This window comes from Tachypleus tridentatus, chromosome 2, assembly GCF_004210375.1.
Source record: "Tachypleus tridentatus isolate NWPU-2018 chromosome 2, ASM421037v1, whole genome shotgun sequence".
NCBI classification, from domain to species: Eukaryota; Metazoa; Arthropoda; class Merostomata; order Xiphosura; family Limulidae; genus Tachypleus; species Tachypleus tridentatus.
Genome location: NC_134826.1, coordinates 34,675,103 through 34,694,263, shown reverse-complemented (window position 1 = coordinate 34,694,263; position 19,161 = coordinate 34,675,103). Strand labels below are relative to the sequence as shown.

General features: G+C 31.0%; 1 protein-coding gene across 7 annotated transcripts in view; it reads right to left on the bottom strand.

Moving 5' to 3' along the window:
* LOC143240752 (spindle assembly abnormal protein 6 homolog) overlaps positions 1 to 15,388 on the bottom strand; it is a 60,620-nt gene extending 45,232 nt beyond the window's left edge. For 4 of the 7 annotated variants that reach the window (XM_076483713.1, XM_076483743.1, XM_076483755.1 and 1 more), the window contains exons 1-5: positions 14,563 to 15,388; positions 12,707 to 12,864; positions 11,204 to 11,264; positions 6,065 to 6,144; positions 499 to 603 (exon numbers count right to left, since the gene is read on the bottom strand). In XM_076483713.1, coding sequence (XP_076339828.1) covers positions 499 to 603; positions 6,065 to 6,144; positions 11,204 to 11,264; positions 12,707 to 12,816 — 356 coding nt within the window. In that variant the 5' untranslated portion in view covers positions 12,817 to 12,864; positions 14,563 to 15,388. Of the gene's footprint in view, positions 1 to 498; positions 604 to 6,064; positions 6,145 to 11,203; positions 11,265 to 12,706; positions 12,865 to 12,989; positions 13,094 to 13,957 lie in introns of those variants that run through there. The other 3 variants (XM_076483722.1, XM_076483752.1, XM_076483733.1) reach the window with 2 other exon arrangements.
* Between the last annotated feature and the right edge of the window lie 3,773 nt (positions 15,389 to 19,161).

The following is a 19,161-nucleotide window of genomic DNA, read 5'->3' as shown; positions in this document are numbered from 1 at the left end:
GCAAAAATTCAAGATGTTTCACAATCAACATTCAACTGTTTGAGGTCAAATATCACAGAAACACAGGTAATTACACAAATGACACAAATTCCTTCTTCAACAGAAACCTGATAACTACTACATTAGAAAACTAAAAATAAGAGACTACTTTTAAATACAGTATGGTCTACATGATAGTACCTAAGGATTTTACAAATCTAGATTTATATAAATTTATACAAATAATGGTTTACTACATTTGGAGCATGAATATCTTTCAAAAAATAAGAAATAAACATCAAACAAATCTTACAAAATTTATATGGACACTGCTAAAAAATTTTATTTATGTTCAGCAAAGGCTGACAATAGCAAACTAAACAAACCCCAAGATCAATCTCGTTAATTTATTCTCAACCACTCATTACTAAAATTTGTCTGATGAACTGTAACAAATTTCCTTTGCAATTTTAAGGTCTGTAGGATATGGAAGACAATTAAAAGATATATGGTACTAACTTTGGAAGGTCTTTATCCTCTTCTTGTTCACATAGTTCCAAAAGATCAATAAGTTTCTGAGGAAATGCTGCAAAATCAACTAGCAGGCCTTGCTGGGACTTCAGGCTAATGGTTGAAAATGTTATTAAAGATTAACTCTCTTTATATTATGTTTAATTAATATCTAGAAACTTTAATATACTGTTACTACTTTAAATTTTTCTTCAGTTCTATATTTCTTTTAATTTGAAAGTTACCATAAATTTTCTGTTATATAAATGAGCATATCAATCTTACTTTGTAAAGAACAGTTTATTCAGAGAAATAATTCAAATTAATCTATCCATATTAGCATATATAAGAAATCCACTTTCAACATTAAGGAAAAACAAAACAAGAACATGTATTTTAATTATGTATAATCCTAATTTTGTAAAATAAGATACACATAACTTATATATTTATTTTTTTAATTTGTATTAACATAACTACATGTATAATTGTGTTGTTGATAGTTTTAAGAATACATTTTCATTATTTTTAACTTGTATGAAAATACAGTGCCTTGTAAAAGTATTTACTCCCTGCAAAGTTTCCCAATTTTATTGCCATCAGAGCTTTCAATCATGAAACGTAAATTATATTCAGAATCTACACAATCTACTCCAAAATTAAGAAACCTAAAAAAACATTGATATTATATAAGTTATATTTACAAAGAAAATTAGAATATTCTCAGTTACACAAGTGTTTGGCCTCTTTGCTAAAGCAACCCAATACCAGTTCAGGTGCAAATGATTAGTTTGAAAGGTCACAAAATTAGTGTAATGGCTTCTGTCTGTGTGTAATCAATGTGGTTTAACTTGACTTCAGAGTAAATGTATCTGTTCAAGCCATAACTAACATAGTGTTACAATAAACCACCATGAAGATCAAGGAGCTATCCAAACAAGTCAGGGATAAAATAGTAGAAAAGCACAGCTCAGAAGAAAGTTACAAGAAAATTTCAAAGTCATTGATTATCTATTTGAGTATAGTGAAGTCCATCATTAAAAACCAGAAGGTGCTTCATACTGCTCAATCACTACTAAATCAGGATGCCCTTCTAAACTAGGAAGCTGGGAAATCAGGAAACTGGTTCGGGATGCCACTGTGAAGTAACCAGTGACTTTTGAAAGATTTGCAAAGTTCAATATCTGGGGTGGAAGTCAGCATTTATTCATCAACTATAACTAGGTCCATACAAAAAAAGCTAGCCTGAATGGGCAAGAGAAAATATAGAAGCCATTACAGCAAAAGAATCATCTTAAATCTCATAGGGAGCTGTGACAAAGCATGTAAATGCCACTGCAGATATGTGGTAAAAGACTCTGTGGTCAGAAAAGACAAAAAATTGAACTTTCCAACCTAAATTCAAAGTATCAGATGTGGTACAAGCCCAATACAGCACATGATCCACTTAGCACCATCCCAACTGTCAAAGATGGTGGTGACAGTATCATATAATGGGATGCTTCTCATCAGCAGGGACTGGGAAGCTTATCAGAATTATTAATCAGAATTAGAAGAAAATGAATGGTGAAAAGCACAGATGAATCCCAGAGGAAAACCTGCTTGAATCAACCAAAAATCCAAAACTGCAAAATTCAAATTTCAGCAGGACAATGATCCAAAGCACAAGGCCAAAGCTAAGTATGTTTCAAAAAAGAAAGAAAGTCAAGTCCTGGTGTGGCCCAGTCAAGATTCCAATTTGAATCCAATAAAAATTTTTGCAAGATCTAAAGATTGTAATTAATCAATGATCCCACAAACTTGTCAATATTGGTGCAATTTTGCCATGAGAAACAGGAAAAATTACACTATCCCATTCTGAAAAGCTGGAACAGATCTAACCAAATGGGCTCACAGCAGTAATTGCTATCATAGGTGCTTCCACCAAGTAATTACTTAAGAGAGTTGAATACTTATGCAATCAACAAATTTCAATACATATATATTTTATTGACAGGTTTTAATGACATTCAACCTCCTTCAAACATAAGTTTGATTATGAGTTTTATATAAAAACAAGTTCTTTAAAAAAAATTGTTTACATTATTTCCATTTCACCAAAATGTGACATTATGTGCAGATGGTGAATACTTCTACAAGGCACTGGAACAATGTGTGCAAACTGTCATTGATAATTCACAGAACACTTCAATTATTTTTTTGTGTTAACTTGACTTCATGTGCAAGTTGTATCATTTGTACTTCAGCAGAACATTTTCATTAAGTTAACTGCATCAATATTCATTTTGGAAGAAATTGTGTTATTGGCAGTTTATAGAACAATGTTTGGGTATTCAAAACTATTTTTAGTTCCAGCACATAATCTTAATGTTAACCACTTTATAAAGTAATATAAATCTATTATAATTAAAGTTTATACCATATATCTGTCAAAAGTATGAAGTATTCAACAACCAAAATTTGAACTTCTTATAATATAAGTGGGAGTATTGAACACTGAGTTAATTTAGTCTAAAACAAAAATTTAGCTAACAAATTGTCCAAATATTTTTTTAAAACTAACTCTGATACAATTTTCCATTAACTTTTATCATAATGTTTTTGCTTTTTTTTACAAGAATTAAAAGCTCAAATATTATTTGAGTATTTGTACCCCTAAAAGAAACAAGATACTTGTTCTGAAAAACTACAAAAACTGGATTTCACTAAAATGATAGTCTTTATTGCATTCATAAATAAGAAAAGTTATAGTTTTTTAAGACTGAAAATGTATTTGATTTGGACTTTCCTTCTCTTGCAAAACTGTTATTTTTATTCATTGCTGTCCCCTATACAAGGACTTTTTTTTTCTTCTACTCACATATTCCAAGCCCTCTGCTCCAACTATTGGAATAGAGTGACTGCAATGTGTCTATTATGTAAACCATCATGCATCACTTTTCCACCAACAGGAGCATAGTATACTCACATAATAAATATGACTCCTCCTGTGCACCTCTACTGGACTATAATTTTGAAGTCTGGTAGAAGAAAGAAGCATTAGAAGAGTGTGGGGAGGAAGGGTGGGAAGTGTGAGAGAAGTACCTATCAGAAATACATTTTCAGTATTATAACTTACAATACAGTACTTCATTCTACTCAGAAGATTAGCTAGAATCCTATATTGATTAGGAGGAGGCACCAGAATGAGGGAAAAACAGACATATTCCCATAACATTTCAAAAGGACACCTCCATCGGACTCAACTCAACAAACCAGATCTGAAGAAGAAACTGCACCACTTCTGATCAGATACTCTTCACCCATTGATAAAGAGTGAAGAAAAAAAAAAGGATAGAAAAATATCCAAGTAGGAGAGAATTGAGAAAGGATAAGGATCTGAACCCTCAAATAAATATATGCAAGTCAATCCCATGAAGCAGAAAAGTGGGTAAACAAATGATAAGCCACATGGTATAGTGACTAATTTTTCTCAACAAGTCGACTACATCCAAAAACCTATGATGCTGGGAACCAACATCCATATGCGAGTAGGATATGGATCATAATGTCTTCATATCAAGCCACAGAGACCAGAGGGTATCTAACATCAATCCAACCCCAGGGTATTACATTTGTTATTTGAGAAATATTTCAATCTGAGAACACAGCATCTGGTATCAAAAGAATGTCTACATAAACAAAACCTACTCCCTCAACAGAGAAACCAACCTTTATCATCCAATAAGCAATAACATCCTTGGACAAAAATACACAACAAATAGCAAAAGGACAGAACTCAAATAATTTTCCTTTCTCCCAGTCGAGGGATGAAGATAGACAACCTTGAATATATGAGAAGATTTAGTTTATTGGTTCACTTCAAATCCAAAACCAACCTGTGGGGTACTGACATCCATGCATAGGTAGCACAAGGGCTTCCAACTGAAGGGGTGAACTGCAATTTGGTATCTCATTCCATAGTAATTCTATAATGCATAATGGGAGACAGCATGTCATCCACACCAGCAGAACACCACCCTACTCTGCACTCAATGGTATTGTCTTTTTTTTTGTGTGTGTAACACATTCTGCAAGTTGCCCCCATGGTTGACCACACAATGGCTTGAGGCTTGTAAGTGGAAAGGACTCTCATACCCAACTTGATGAAAGGTGTGTAGGACAGTCAGAAGGAATGTCATCACCTGAAACACTGCAAAGGGTGATCTCGAAACCCTATTTTGAAAAGTAGGCTATCTCCTTCTGCTTTACTCAGGAAGTTTGTGGGTGGTACTGTCCATAATGGGCATGTTTTTGAAGCAACATTGCAAGGTTACTTACCTTCAAATGATCTTGTGAAACATCCCACCTCAATGGTGAGCATTACAAAGGCATGGAATAGGAAGTGAGAGCCAACATGGCTGTACAGTGATATTTAATTGTAGAATACCTGACTGGGCACCACTCACCACATAGCAAAATTCAAGAAATAAAGGTATGAAAGACAGGCTCCTGAAACAAAAGAAAACAGTAATATAGACTTACCCAGTCTTACACTGAAGCTTGAAGGACAGTCACAGGTGGAAGGTGAAAGCTCAAGGAAGCCAAAACCTCAATATAATGTAAATACTGAGATATGAATGTGATAGGTGTGGTACACAAGTCCATTTGTATTATTTCCTCCAATGACTGATAAAGACAAGAAGCAAGGGAAAAGGTGAGGTGTTGTATTTGAGGGGAAGTTACTCTAAAGTAATTTCTATGGGAAATGGAAAATGATGAATAAGCCAACTGGATCAAATTCTGAACCAACTGGTGAGGGTATAAGGTGATAGATCTCTAGAGGAAGAAGACTGCTACTGGATAAAGAGTCAGAAATAGAAACTGCAAAAGGAATCTGTGAGAGCAATAGAGCAATAAAGAGCATGCACCAAACTTGCATCTCAAACTGAAATCAGATAAAAAATTAAACACATCTGAGCTCAAGTGCTGGTAAACAAGAAGTGATAGTCAGGTAGAGTTGCAGTGAGGGAGTCACATGTTTCACATGAGTATATTAAGCTCTATTGTGATAGTTTGGTAGAGTTGCTATTGTGATAGTTTGGTAGAGTTGCAATGAGGGAGTCACATGTTTCACATTGTGATAGTTTGAGTTGCAGTGTATATATTTAAGTTGCAGTGAGGGAGTCACATGTTTCATGTGAGTATATTAAGCTCCTATTGTGATAGTTTGGTAGAGTTGCAATGAGGGAGTCACATGTTTCACATGAGTATATTAAGCTCCTATTGATGGAGAAAGGAAGTATGGTGGTTTACATGAGAGATATTGGAATCACTTTATTACAACAGGGGGAGCAGAAGGCTTGTGGCATGTATAAAGGAAAAGTTTGCACGTAGAAGTTAGCAATGAATAACAACAATAATCTTGCGAGAAGAGAGAGAAGTACCATATCAGAATTATACATTACATTTAAACATTTATTTACTGAAAGAGAGCTTAGAGTATTTCTTAAAAACAAACATGATAAAGAATTTCATTTCTTCCTATTATTTTCCACATTTATGAAAGCAACATAGGTAATCAGAGAAAATTTACCTATGAAAATCTTCTTCAGTTAAAGTGAGCACGTATAAGAAAAAAGGATCAATGTCGTCAATAAGACGAATGGTTAGTTCCTACATAAAGTGAAAAAAAATTAATGATTATCTTTCCATGCATCTAGAAGAACACACATTAAAAAAAAATCACAAGTACAATGAATAAACAGATGTATAATCTATATAAATACAACAGTAGTCTACCTCACCTTCTGTGAATGGATCTACACCAAATTTAGTGTGGAGGTTCACTGGATCAATGAGGAGATGCATACTAATTTTCAGTTTTGCATTTTGTGTTTCTTATGGGTGTTTTTGCATTTTTTACTGCTACTTTGTCCCCTGAAGATGGACCTTCACTAAATTTAGCATGAAGATATGAGCATATGGAGATATGAGCCAATTTGCAGTTTCACATTTTGTTTTGCAGTTTTTATGAGCAATTTTGCACTTCTTTTGAAATTATTAATAAGAAGCAACTTTTAATGTCCTAAGATAACCTTTCATTAATCACAAATTTACATAGCTTCCATATAGGGTACAGGTACTCTAGCTAGTTAAAAATAAGTTATTCATGCACTTATTGACATACAAAAACAGGCAAAGTAAGAAAACAAAGATTAATATACTGAATTGAGGTATACTACCATTTTATGAAAAATATCCCTAAAGCACCAAAATATTTAATGCTATATATAAAGCATTAAATGCATCATACTATAATGGAACTCTGCTTATATGATACTAGAAAAACTTCTTTATCATGCAATATTCAACCCCAACTTTGCAAAATATTTTATCATGGGTGGATGTAGATTTGCAATAGGGGTTACATTTTTTCCAAATTTGCCTTCATTTCTCATCTGTAAGAACTTTATTTTTCTTTATTCTTAGTGTTCAGATATGATGTCACAAATATATCACACACAGATTTAATGCACTGGCGCAATCTATATAAACAGTAATTTTCAATTTTGCATTTTGTGGTTTTTACAAGTTTTTTTCACCACTACTTTAATCCTTTTGGTGGATCTTCACCAAATTTGGCATGAAGGTTTGTTGGGTCCATGAAGAGGTACATGCAAATTTACAGTTTCACATTTTTTGTTTTGCTGTTTTAATAGGCATTTTGTATTTTTGTTTCAAATTAAACATAAGGAATCAACTTTTCATGTTCTACAATAGCCTTTCATTAATTAAGAATTTACATAACTCCCATCCAAGGTATGGGTACCCCATCTAGTACATAAAAAACCAATTAGCTATTTTCACCTTCTAAACTATCAACATCAAACTCACACTCGACATTAATTTAAGAATCTGATGATAACAATGAACCTTCACTAACTAAAATTTCAGTCAAAATTTAGGCAGCTGTGTACTTATGATGCCATTATTTCAACAGTAAAAAAAAACCTAAATTACACAACCAGTACATAGCCATATAACCAAAACATCCAGCAAACAACATAGAATAACTATAAAAGAAGAAATAATTGCTCAGACGAGATAAAACAGCCTGCCTGTTTCAGAAACAAATGATATCAGTATAATTTAACTTATCTTCCCCAGGAGAAAAACAACATGTAGAAGCCAAGTTAACTCATCTCCCTCATTTAAGGGTTAAACAGAGATTGATGACGGGCAATTAAAAAAAGTTACAGTAATGTCAACTCTAATGAGTATAAATATCACTACACACTTTGTTCATCCTATAATTTTTTAACTATGATTTAATAGTAACATACCTCCTGATACAGAATACCAAAATCTATGTGCTGACCAAGCAAATTTTGATAAATATCACACTTTACAGCACAACAATGGCAGTGAAATATCCATAAAAAAAAAAACTAAGGTGTTATGAATAAGACCCAAAAGCATATTATAAATTACAGAACAGTAAAATTATGTTTATTATGTTAATCATCTTACTGACCATAAATATAAAACCAAAAGATTATTTAACTACAAGAATATAACAATGTCAGAAATACATTGTAAATTGACTTCTTTTCAAGTATCACATAATTTGAGATACTATTTTTGAATTTTCAACTATTTATTGCTTCTTATGAAACAATGTTATTTTATTACATTATGTTTAGCATGGTTCTAACTAAACTCACCATTAACTATTTGCTATAAACGTTTTGATCTGTTTGCCACTGTGGGTAATGGAAAAATACTGATAACATTAAAACATCAGAATGAAGATTTGCAAGTCAATTATAGCAGGTCATATAGTTGTACCATTTTGTATGTAACCATAACATCAAAATCAATGTCATACAACACAAATTAGGAAGAAAAATAATTTCAGTGTCTACAAATATGCTATTGCATACTAAACAAAACAGCACTTAGAACACCATCAAAGCTGAAGTATAATCGAATAGCAATAAGAAATAACACTATAGAGATCTATCAATAACAACTTTATATGTATCATATTTGTGTTGTACCACTAATAATATAAACACATGTTCACAAGATCAATTTCTGTAATATTATCAACTAAATACAAGCCAGTCACGTCTGTGACCCAGCATATGAAAGAGAAAAAAGTGCTTTGTAATAAAAATTATTGCAAACAAATAAAAACTGAATATATTCTGTACTACAGGGAAACAAAAGTGTGTGCTATGTAAATATCAGAAACACCTTGATATATTTTACTTAAGAGAAACAAAATTTTCAATATTTCTATTCTAGTTGAGTCAAAGACTTTGTGATGACATGCTAAACTTTTACTTAGAAGTATAACTTCTCTGACAGATGCCAATCAAAGTTACTTGATCATCACATAGGATAACTATGTAATGATGGCTACTATTTATTAATGTAAGGTTATGTTTTTTTTGTAAAATCAGCTTAGACTTTCTTAAGGAGATTATTTTCAGAAGTTTGAGATGTTAAGTTTGTTTTCAAATGATCTTCATTTTGATGTTGAACAACCCACTCTAATAACATTCTTAGTTGCAATTTGAACCTAAGGTTTCAGCTCAAGTTTCAGTTATGTGAAATCTATTTTCAGACAACTGTTATTATAATTCACTTTAATTTACAGTTATTACCTCTCCTGTCTAAAAACTTGATCAAACTGACCAAGTTTATTACACTAAATTAACCTTTATAGTTTCCTTACTGTAATTTTGAATATCTTAACAAAATTTTACAAGCATTCAGTAATCACTAAGAATATTTTGTAAATTACTTTTACTAAAGATTAATTTATGAAATCAAAGTGTTGACTTCTCCATGAGAAAAATAATTCTCATTTCAAGATTTTTTTTTTTCATCTAAAAAAAATATTAAACTTCCTAAATAAATTTTAAATATTTTTTCTTCCTGGTAAAACTTTTATATTTTATTTGTTACTTTCTCTACCCTAACTCTATACAAGGATAATCAATATGACTATAGTGTCTTTAGTCTTCTCAAAGTTTCATATGCTTTAAAATCTAAATACATCTTTGTCACTAGGCTTAAGATAACACGAGTGCACTGCATCAATGCAAATTATGTAACGTTAGCAAGGCATGACTGGAAGGTTAGTATAATAAAAGACAATAAATATATAACATTATGAGACTTAACATACTTATGCTAAACATGTGTAATTTTATGTTATAACTTGTAATCATTCGAGCACAAAAAAAGCATAATTTATTTCCTGAATCTTTTTTTTAATAATGGTTATGAGGTTGTGCAAGTGACAGATTCCACATAGTTAAAATATAGAAAATAGCATAGTGATTATGCAAATATGAGATTTTTGGGATGAAGAAGTTTTTTAAATAATAAAATGAAATTACTTTGCACATAGATGAGTAACGAAACAGACTATTTTCACAAACAAATCTTTAGTAACAATATTTAATTAAAAACACTGATTTTTTGTACACAAAACACTTGTAATCTTTACTGAAAGTCTACAAAACTGTAAAGATATAAGTAATAGTACAAATACTAAACGTGCAAATGTGCAAACGAACTCATATATATTACACTGAGCTCATAGTGAAAGGATTAATACTGCTCTATTATATTAAGAACATACAACATATATAGCATTAGCTACATTTTTATGCCAAATCTCATCACATCTACAAAATATGCCTTTAATAATAGCATTGGCCAAGTGTACTTTATTTATCTATGGTAGTTTGTATTGTAACGAAGTGTCTCACTGAAAATAATAAGAGATTTAACCTTTCAGCTTAGTTTCTAGAGCCCTCATTCACTGGGTGAGAACTCTTAGATTCAAAATCACTAGAAATGCAAAACATGGATCAACATAAGAAAATGTGGATGGTAAAAGTAACTTCCACACATCCAACTTAATGAGATTCAACATCTTATTTGATTTTGACCACTTATTAATAAAGTATAGTTTTATTTGTAAAGATATTTTTTTTGTTTCATTTATTTGTTATTCCTTTTAATATTCAGATTTTTGTTTCTCTTTGAATTAACTATACAATGCTGTACTTCACAACTTCCTTAACTTCTTAAAAACTCAAGCAGGTGCTGCCAGTGCCCAGCCAAAACTCCTGATTTACCTTTTGGATAATAATGCCAAATGTTCCACATGAAGAGATTTGAGACTATTTACACAACAATGCTTCATATGGATATTCAAGAAAACAAACTCAATTTTTTTTTAATGTATGGTGATAATTACTAGAAAATAATGAAAATAATTTCAGCAGAATAGCACAAAATTATGGGTTTAAAAAATTTAATCCAAAATACCACTTGTGTATCTCCATTTTGTAATAACTAATGATTTAATATATATATAAACATAGGTGTTTTTAATAAAATGTTTGAAAAATGAACAATTATCATAAACAGTTACACATTTGATAAGAACTTTCTTGTTGCCATACACACACACACACACACACAAAATATAGATACAAGTACAGAAGTAAAAAGATACAATATTTTAGATGTTCATAAAATAAAGTTTTCATAATATATTTCTGTTTTTTCAGACATTTTGCAAAACACCTAAATATTAAATTCATTATAACTTTATAACTGAGAAATTATGTCTTGATATCTAAGTATTATAAAAATATCTGAAAAAAATTAGTTAAAGATGAATAACCAGTTTCATTTCACAAACCTTTCTTGAAAGAGGACTACTAATAATACACCTTTCAACAGAAATGAGCAGCCTAGACTTTCTGAAATAGAGTAAAATAATCATGTTTATTTACAAAAGTAACATTATTCAAAAAAATGTTACATAGAACTCAGGAAACAGTATGACAAAAAGCTGTTCAGTACACTATATTTACCACTCATTACAAAATTAATTGTAAAATTTTACAGATGTGGAAACACCAGAATAAAATCATTAATGATTTTTTAAAACATTTTAAAATGATTTATTTAGTGTCCATCATGAACTAAGTTTTTCCCAATAAAATGGTTTATTTAAGTGTCCATCATGAAAATTTCTGCATTAATACAACCATAAAATAAACTGAGTTTTATAATAAATATTAGAAACACAGTAATATCAAAATTCTTAATTAATTATAGATGCTTGGGAATTATTTCAAATTTCATAAAACTAAAATAAACTCTAAGTGTACATTTTCACTACAAAATGTTAGATAAAAAAAGTTTCTGATGAAATCTAAAGTTTAGAAAGAATATATTTATACAGTAATAGTACAAGGGAATCTATGACATCACACAGACGTGCAGAGATAATAACCTTCAAATTATGAAATACTTTGCCAGTGGACTGAAAAGCTGGTCAATCATTGCCAGAGTTTACAAACTTTGTTGTTTTGTTTTATAAGTAATTAGTAGTCAAGGTTAAATTCCTTGTGTGATGAAGAGCATAACTATTTTATCTTTCTACCAAAAAGATCAAATTCTATTAAAATATTGTGCTTTATGTAACCACAAATTACTCTATTCTTCTTAGTGGTTGTTTTATGTAACATAAAATTACAACCTAGGGTTAAAAACATAAATTTACTAACTTAGAAATGTATACATCAACAAGTCTGCAGTGTCACTTAAACTAATATTACAAATATTAAACTTATCAAACATCACTGCAAGCTTGCCTACTCTCTCGACTGTAATGGAAAAACTTTGAAGAAATATTTCTGCAAATGCCCATATATGAATGGCTTACCACATAAGAATTGGCTAGCATCACTTAACTTGTGCTTTCTTTAATAACATATATATAAAGGATGTCAAGAATGATGTTACTGATGTATTCAAAATTTTATTAAAAGAATTTCCTGAAGTGAAGCATAAGAATTTTTCATGCTGAATTATAAGGGCAGTAGGGTTAGGAAATGTCTGTTATTTCCTGTTGAAGCTGTTTGATTTCTCCAAAAGGATGACATAATTGAGAAACAAATCATCATCTGGAGTACACCTTGCAACCACACAGAAATTTATAAAAAGTTTTGACAAAAATCTGGGTGATTAACTCACTAAGGCAGGATACAGTGATTAGTTATCTATATTTTAAAGGAAGCTGGGAACCAAGATATCCTTAATCAGCCATAAGACCAACTGATGGTCTATAATTTAAAATACACATTTTTTGTCACAATACTGAAAACAAATCAATAAATGAAGTTTCTCAGCTTGCCTTCCTTGTGTGGCTCCTCCTTCCTTAATAGTAACTGTCAAGACTTTGGAAAATAATTTTTCAACTTCACTTTGATTACTTTCAGTTGCGAGACCTTGACCAATCAACATTTCCTGTCTTTACTTCCATAAGATATACACACTGCAGTTGAACTTAAACTTGAAAATAAAATAAAAATTATCACCTTTGGACTGATAAATACAAAACAAAAATCATTAATAATATTTATTATAATAATAATAATAATATACACATACTTATGAAAACAAACTGATTAAAATACCTGTAGTATTGTCTTAGCCTTTAATCAGTGACTTTGAAATTGTGTTCAGGTTTGAAAGAGTTAACAATTGGGATAGGTTGAATTATCTTGAAATTTTTTGGCTACTCTAATTTTTAAAACACAAAACTTTCAAACAGCAATAAAACCTGTTAGTCCACCTGATGCACCCCATCTAACAAACTAAACTTCAAAATAAATACAAAGCATCAAAAGCCAGCCTTAACCATTTAAATGTTCATCAACATTTTCCTTAAATTTACTACCTCTAACATCTATTCCAAAGACCAACCACCCTGTTAGAAAAGTTTTTTTATTTAATTTATTCTCAATACTAAGATATACAAATTTTTTAACAAGCCTTTAAATGTGAAACTTTGTCAAATTCTTTTTGAAAATACAGATAAACTAAATCCACATTTTTACAGTCACCAACATTTAGCAGTAACCTCTTAAAAGAATGTTAGAAGATTATTAAAGCAAGATTTCCTCTACTGAAAACCCTGTTGGCCATCCTACAAAAGTTTAAACTTCATTAAATGACTTTACAAATCATTATTTATCAATTTCAAAATATTTTCCCACAACTGATTTAAGACTTATCCTTACTGGTTAAATTTTTGTCACCTTCCTTAGAAAGACAAGCTACATTAGACAATTTCCAATCGACTAGTACAAGCCCATCATTCAAGTATTTCAAAAAATTAAAAAAATAGTAATAAATTAAGGTAATCATGTTTGTTCATAAATTATATCTTCCTCATGCAACTATTGAGGATGTGCCACATCTTACACCTTCAATAGTAAAAACTGAAGAAAAACAAAGTATAATTTAGTAAGACACCAATCTCTTACTCATCAGAAATAAAATTTCCATTCTTATTTCTAAAATGCTCTACTCCAATCACAACATTTTGTTTTCAGTTAAGTACTTAATTCCATACTGTTATATTTTAACAATTTCAGCAAACCTTTTTCATTTTCCTTTTTCGACAACCTAATGTCCTGTTTGACCAACTCTTGTTCATCTGCAATCCTCAGTCTCCCATCATAGCTTTCAATTTATACTTAACTTTCTAACCATTTATTTTTATTCCTTAACATTTTATCTACAAACATACTTTTTCTTCTACAAGAATCATGTCTTCAATAGTTAAACATTTGTTTTACACATTTTCCACATTAAATTAGCAGCACTATTTAATCCAGTACCCCAATACTTTAAATCATAATACTTGTCACATTTTTTCAAATATTTTTGTAATTTTTTTTACAATAATCACATCCTGTAAGACATCAAACCTAATTGAACAATAATCACCTACACCCAAATGTTCTCAAACCTCTCTTTCTCAATCATTTTCATTAAAATTAAATCTTAAAAAACAAAAACAACAGCATTTACTCACTGTATCACTAACATTAAGTTCCTAACAAAGTGATGAAGAAAACCACCCTTAAGGGTTTCTATCAATGTATCACCTGCACAGTTTTTAACTATAAAAATATCTCATTCAACACAGCAAAAGATTTCTTGAGAAATTAGAAGAGATTTACATTTTTACATTATACCTACCCCAGATAAGCCCTTGATAAACAGAAGTTTCTTGATGTCTATAAATTGTTACTTTCAAATATAACTGCAGCATAACTTTTAAGCAAACCTAAGTTACTATTTCGGCATTATATTTTAACATTGGTTAAAAATCAAAATATTCCAGCTTTACTCTACCTTAAGCCTAATATTTCTACTAATATTAACAATACTTTAAATTTAATATTATAACAAATGTTTGCACATACTAAGTTTTTAATCCTATTCCTAGTTTGTAGTTCTACTTATTACTATTAGTACTATTCTATTACTGTTAGTTTTACTTCATTAGTACAACTTACAATATAAATAATTATCTCATAACTTGTATTATTAATAATTAACTCTATTGATGATACCACGTTATTGTTCTGTTTCCCTTATTGATGTTATTAATGATTAATACTGTTAAAATTCTACGTTATTGTTACATCACTATTGTACTTTATAGATGTTTCAAATTACTTAATGGTTACAATTTCAATGCTGTAAATTACATTTTAAAATAAAGAATACAATAATATGGACGAAGTGTAGATCGCTAAATACTAAATTAATCAGATATTTATAATAATACTAATAACAAACAAAACAGAGAAGAATTAAAGAAATATACATATAACCAATAATTTAAAATTAGACATACAGTACAAAAAAAATCAAGTTAGTAATTCAATATGCTGGAAGTTTCATTATTAGTATAACTCAAACCGAAATTGAAAGTTAATTCAACCAACTCAAACAAGACCAAAATTTAAACTTATGCTCGGATTCTAACGTTAAAATCGCGCCGAAAATGTTCAAAACATCTGATAGATGACAGTAAATTCGTTTATGTTGTAGTAAAAAACAACAAAACATATATATATGTGTATATATATATATATAAAACTGATTTCCGATGTAATATATGTATAAAAGTTTGTTTTTTGTTGAGGTTATTTTCAGTGGTTCAGTTTTTGACACTAAATTGGACTACTTAAGTGTCAGAGAAAAATGTATTTAAATAAAATATGCGCTTCAAACTTTGATCACAAATGCCCAATAGTTCAAATTAATGAGATTTGAATATTTTTATATCAGTGATATGAGACATATTGTCAGTATCATTGTACCGAAAAGAGCGAAAACAAGGGTTGGTAAAGGTCAACGCTTTGTAATCTGTGTATTAGGCGTAAAAAGTATAAAGTAATGCGTTAATTTGTTAAATAAAAATTAAAATTTCATCATACAATTACAAAATAAAATAACTGGGTTTAATTTATACAAAAGGTTAAAGTTCTGTTTTGCATAAAAATTTTAAAAGTAGTTTGTTGCTTAGTGTAAAGCTACGCGATGAACTAATTATCTGTGATCTGTCAATCACTGATAACGAAACTCGAACTGTATCGTAAGATCTATCGCTGAGTTACTGGAAAGCTCTACTAGTAGCCCAACATGGCCAATTGATTAGACTCGCAATCTTAGGGTCGCAGGCTCAAATCCCTGTCCCACCAAACATGCTTGCCCTTTCAGCCGTGGAGGTGTTAAAAAAGTTATAGTCAAACCCCCAATTCGTTGGTAAAAGAGTAGTCCAATAGTTGTCGGTGGCTGGTAATGACTAGTTGCCTTCCCCCTAGTCTTTCACTGAGAAATTAGAGATGGTTAGCGCAGATAGCCCTCCTTTAGCTTTACGCCAAATTCAGAATAAACAAACAAACTCTAGTAATCAAAACAAGCAAACAAAAATTGGCATTTAAAAATCAGAATCTTAATATCATTTCACATAAGAGCGTTTTCAGACCCTATGATACTATGTAAATGTGAAATGACTGAAACAGTCAAGACTTTCGCCTTTCGTTCGTAAACGAGTAGCCCAAGAGTAGGCGGTGGGTAGTAATGATTAGCTTCCTTCCCCCTAGTCTAAAACTGCTAAATGAAGGACGGCTAGTGCAGATAGCCCTCGAGTAGTTTGCGTCAAATTCAAAACAAACAAACAAAAAAATTTTTTTTTGTTTTGTTTTTACTTTGAATGATGACACCTAAGCCATTTATATAAATAGTTCTCTGGTTTAAAGTTTTGAATTGGAAGGCTGCGAAGTTTAATGGACATGAGATTTGGCTTATGGTTCATTGACAATGACAGCCTAGGTCTCGTTTCCGTAATGATAAAGTAAACTATGCTAAAGCCTCGTTCGCATTGCGGAAGAAAAGCCTATAGTCTTACACTGCTAAATTAGGGACGGCTAGCGCAGATAGTCCTCGAGTAGCTTCGCGCGAAATTAAAAAACAAACAAACAATTAATTAAAGGATTCAAATCTGGCAGAATATGTCGCCTAGAATTGCTCAGAAAATCTTCGTAAGTTGTGTTTGATTTTGAAAACGGCAATATGAAACTTTTACGAATGAACTGGATTTCTTTTTTTCCAAATCCTGTATTTATCTCTGTTGGCCAATCACTGAATTTTAAGTTGAGAAGCTTGAATATTATTATTATATATTTTTTTAAGGGGAAATTATTAAGTTCACGATAGGATTTTACAAATTACTTGTTTGTTGGGAATTAAGCACAAAGCTACACAATGCGTATCGAAACCTGGTTTTTAGACATGTAAGTCCACAGACATACAACTGTGACACTGGGGTGCGACAAATTATTTATGCCTATTAAAATGTATGCCGCCTTCCGTCAATGTCATGACGTAACTGTTTTTGTTCTATAAATTTTCACTAAACATTCGAGGTGTCTTGCGATTTTTACATAATGAACAAAAAAATTTACTGCATCAACGTTTAAGATCTGGTTCGTTTCAAATAGTGACGGCATGGAGTTTTAGCCCCGCCCACACATTCCCACCCAACTAAACCTCTGGTCTACGTCTAGAAACGAATAACAATTTGACTCTGTCTCTGACCTTGTTAGGAAAGATCAAGGCTATCTCAAGGAGTGGTATAGAAAATAGTACAAACTGGTACGAGTTAGTGGTTTTCTTCCCCACAAATGTTACTTAGAATAATTTGTGATACCATTTGATTCTATAATATAGTGATTTTAACATTTCACCTTAATCAGAACTTTCTTTTTCCCATCTAGTGATATTTTACAAAATATCCTTCTATATCCTAGTAGCCAATGAGAGCCAACGCCAAGTAGTAAGTTGGATAAATGCATATATAAATTGGTTCGTAGGAGAGGTGCAAATTCAAAAATAATTTCATTATTTTGGAATAATTCAAATTTTCATATCAATGAAAACTGTGGTATGAAAAAATGTTAAATATATTCAGTAATTGGACATGCAGAAAATATAGAGAGAGATGTATAAGCTGACCAAAGTTAACTGACGATCATGCTATCAGCATACGTTTCACAAGTGGCTATATTATTTATTGCAAACAATTAAGGAAAATGAAACTTACTGTCTTCTTTAAAGTGATATAAGAATATAAGGAAATATTCCACAGTTGTTCTATAATATGCCATATTTCTCAGTTTTAGAATACTAAAGCAATACCGAAAACTCGCGGATATAAAAATAGTGTCATCAAAATTATTGTGCTCACCTTACTGGCAAATAAGTCTGTTCAGAGCACCCATTATAACTACGCAATATCACATCATGCTGTATTAAAATCTGTAGGGAGAATTAAAATCCACATGTCTTCACTACATTACAAAAGTTTTTGTTGTGTTTTTCAGCTGATATTGTGTATCTAGTGCACGAAAGAGATGTGAAAACTTTATCATATTGGACTCATATGTGTTGTATGGAGTAAAGGTTCTCAAAAAATACTAGCCAGCACTTCCCTCGGTAGTTTCTTGTTCAACAGAGGCGCTGGCACTTATGATACTATGAGAGCTGGCTCCTTGCATTCATAACTTTAATCAATAGATTATAGGCTTTAGCTCACTCAAAACTTTTAAAGGTAGGAAAACCCTTTTGCAAAGTGGATGTGTTAACTGTTCTACATTCTAAACCTATTATTAATTAAACTACTGGATGGTGAAATTGATGTCAGACGTATGATTTCGATTCATAACAGATAATAGAATACTTAATTAGTATTTGTGGTAGCAACACCAAAAGTTTATATTATCATGGCCAATAAACAGTCTTACATTGCTTTTGAAACACTACATCGTATGTTTAGATAAGATTAGATGAGCTGAAATGTATAATACATTTAACTATTAACCTATGACTGCCACACCAACACTCATAAAACAGGTTTGTTTGGTGTTAAACAGAAAGTTATATAATGGGTTATCTGTGCTGTGCTCACCACGAGTACTGAAACCCTATCTTTAGCATTATCTGTAGGGTCATAACGTGTTATTCCAGCCCGTAGCCAAATAAAACAATCACAGTGGTTTTATTCACAAGATGCAAGTTAAAATTTCGACTATGCATTGAATTGATGTGTTATGGTCGGTAGCAAACAAGGACATAACGTTTTGACTACTTGTTTTGTGGAAATTCGACTAAGCATTGTATTGAGTAAATACGTTGTGCGGCTTTTCGCTGGTTAGGTATATAAAGAGCCATGACGCATTGATCCAACACGTATTAAAACCTCTCAACATAGTAAATCAATACGTT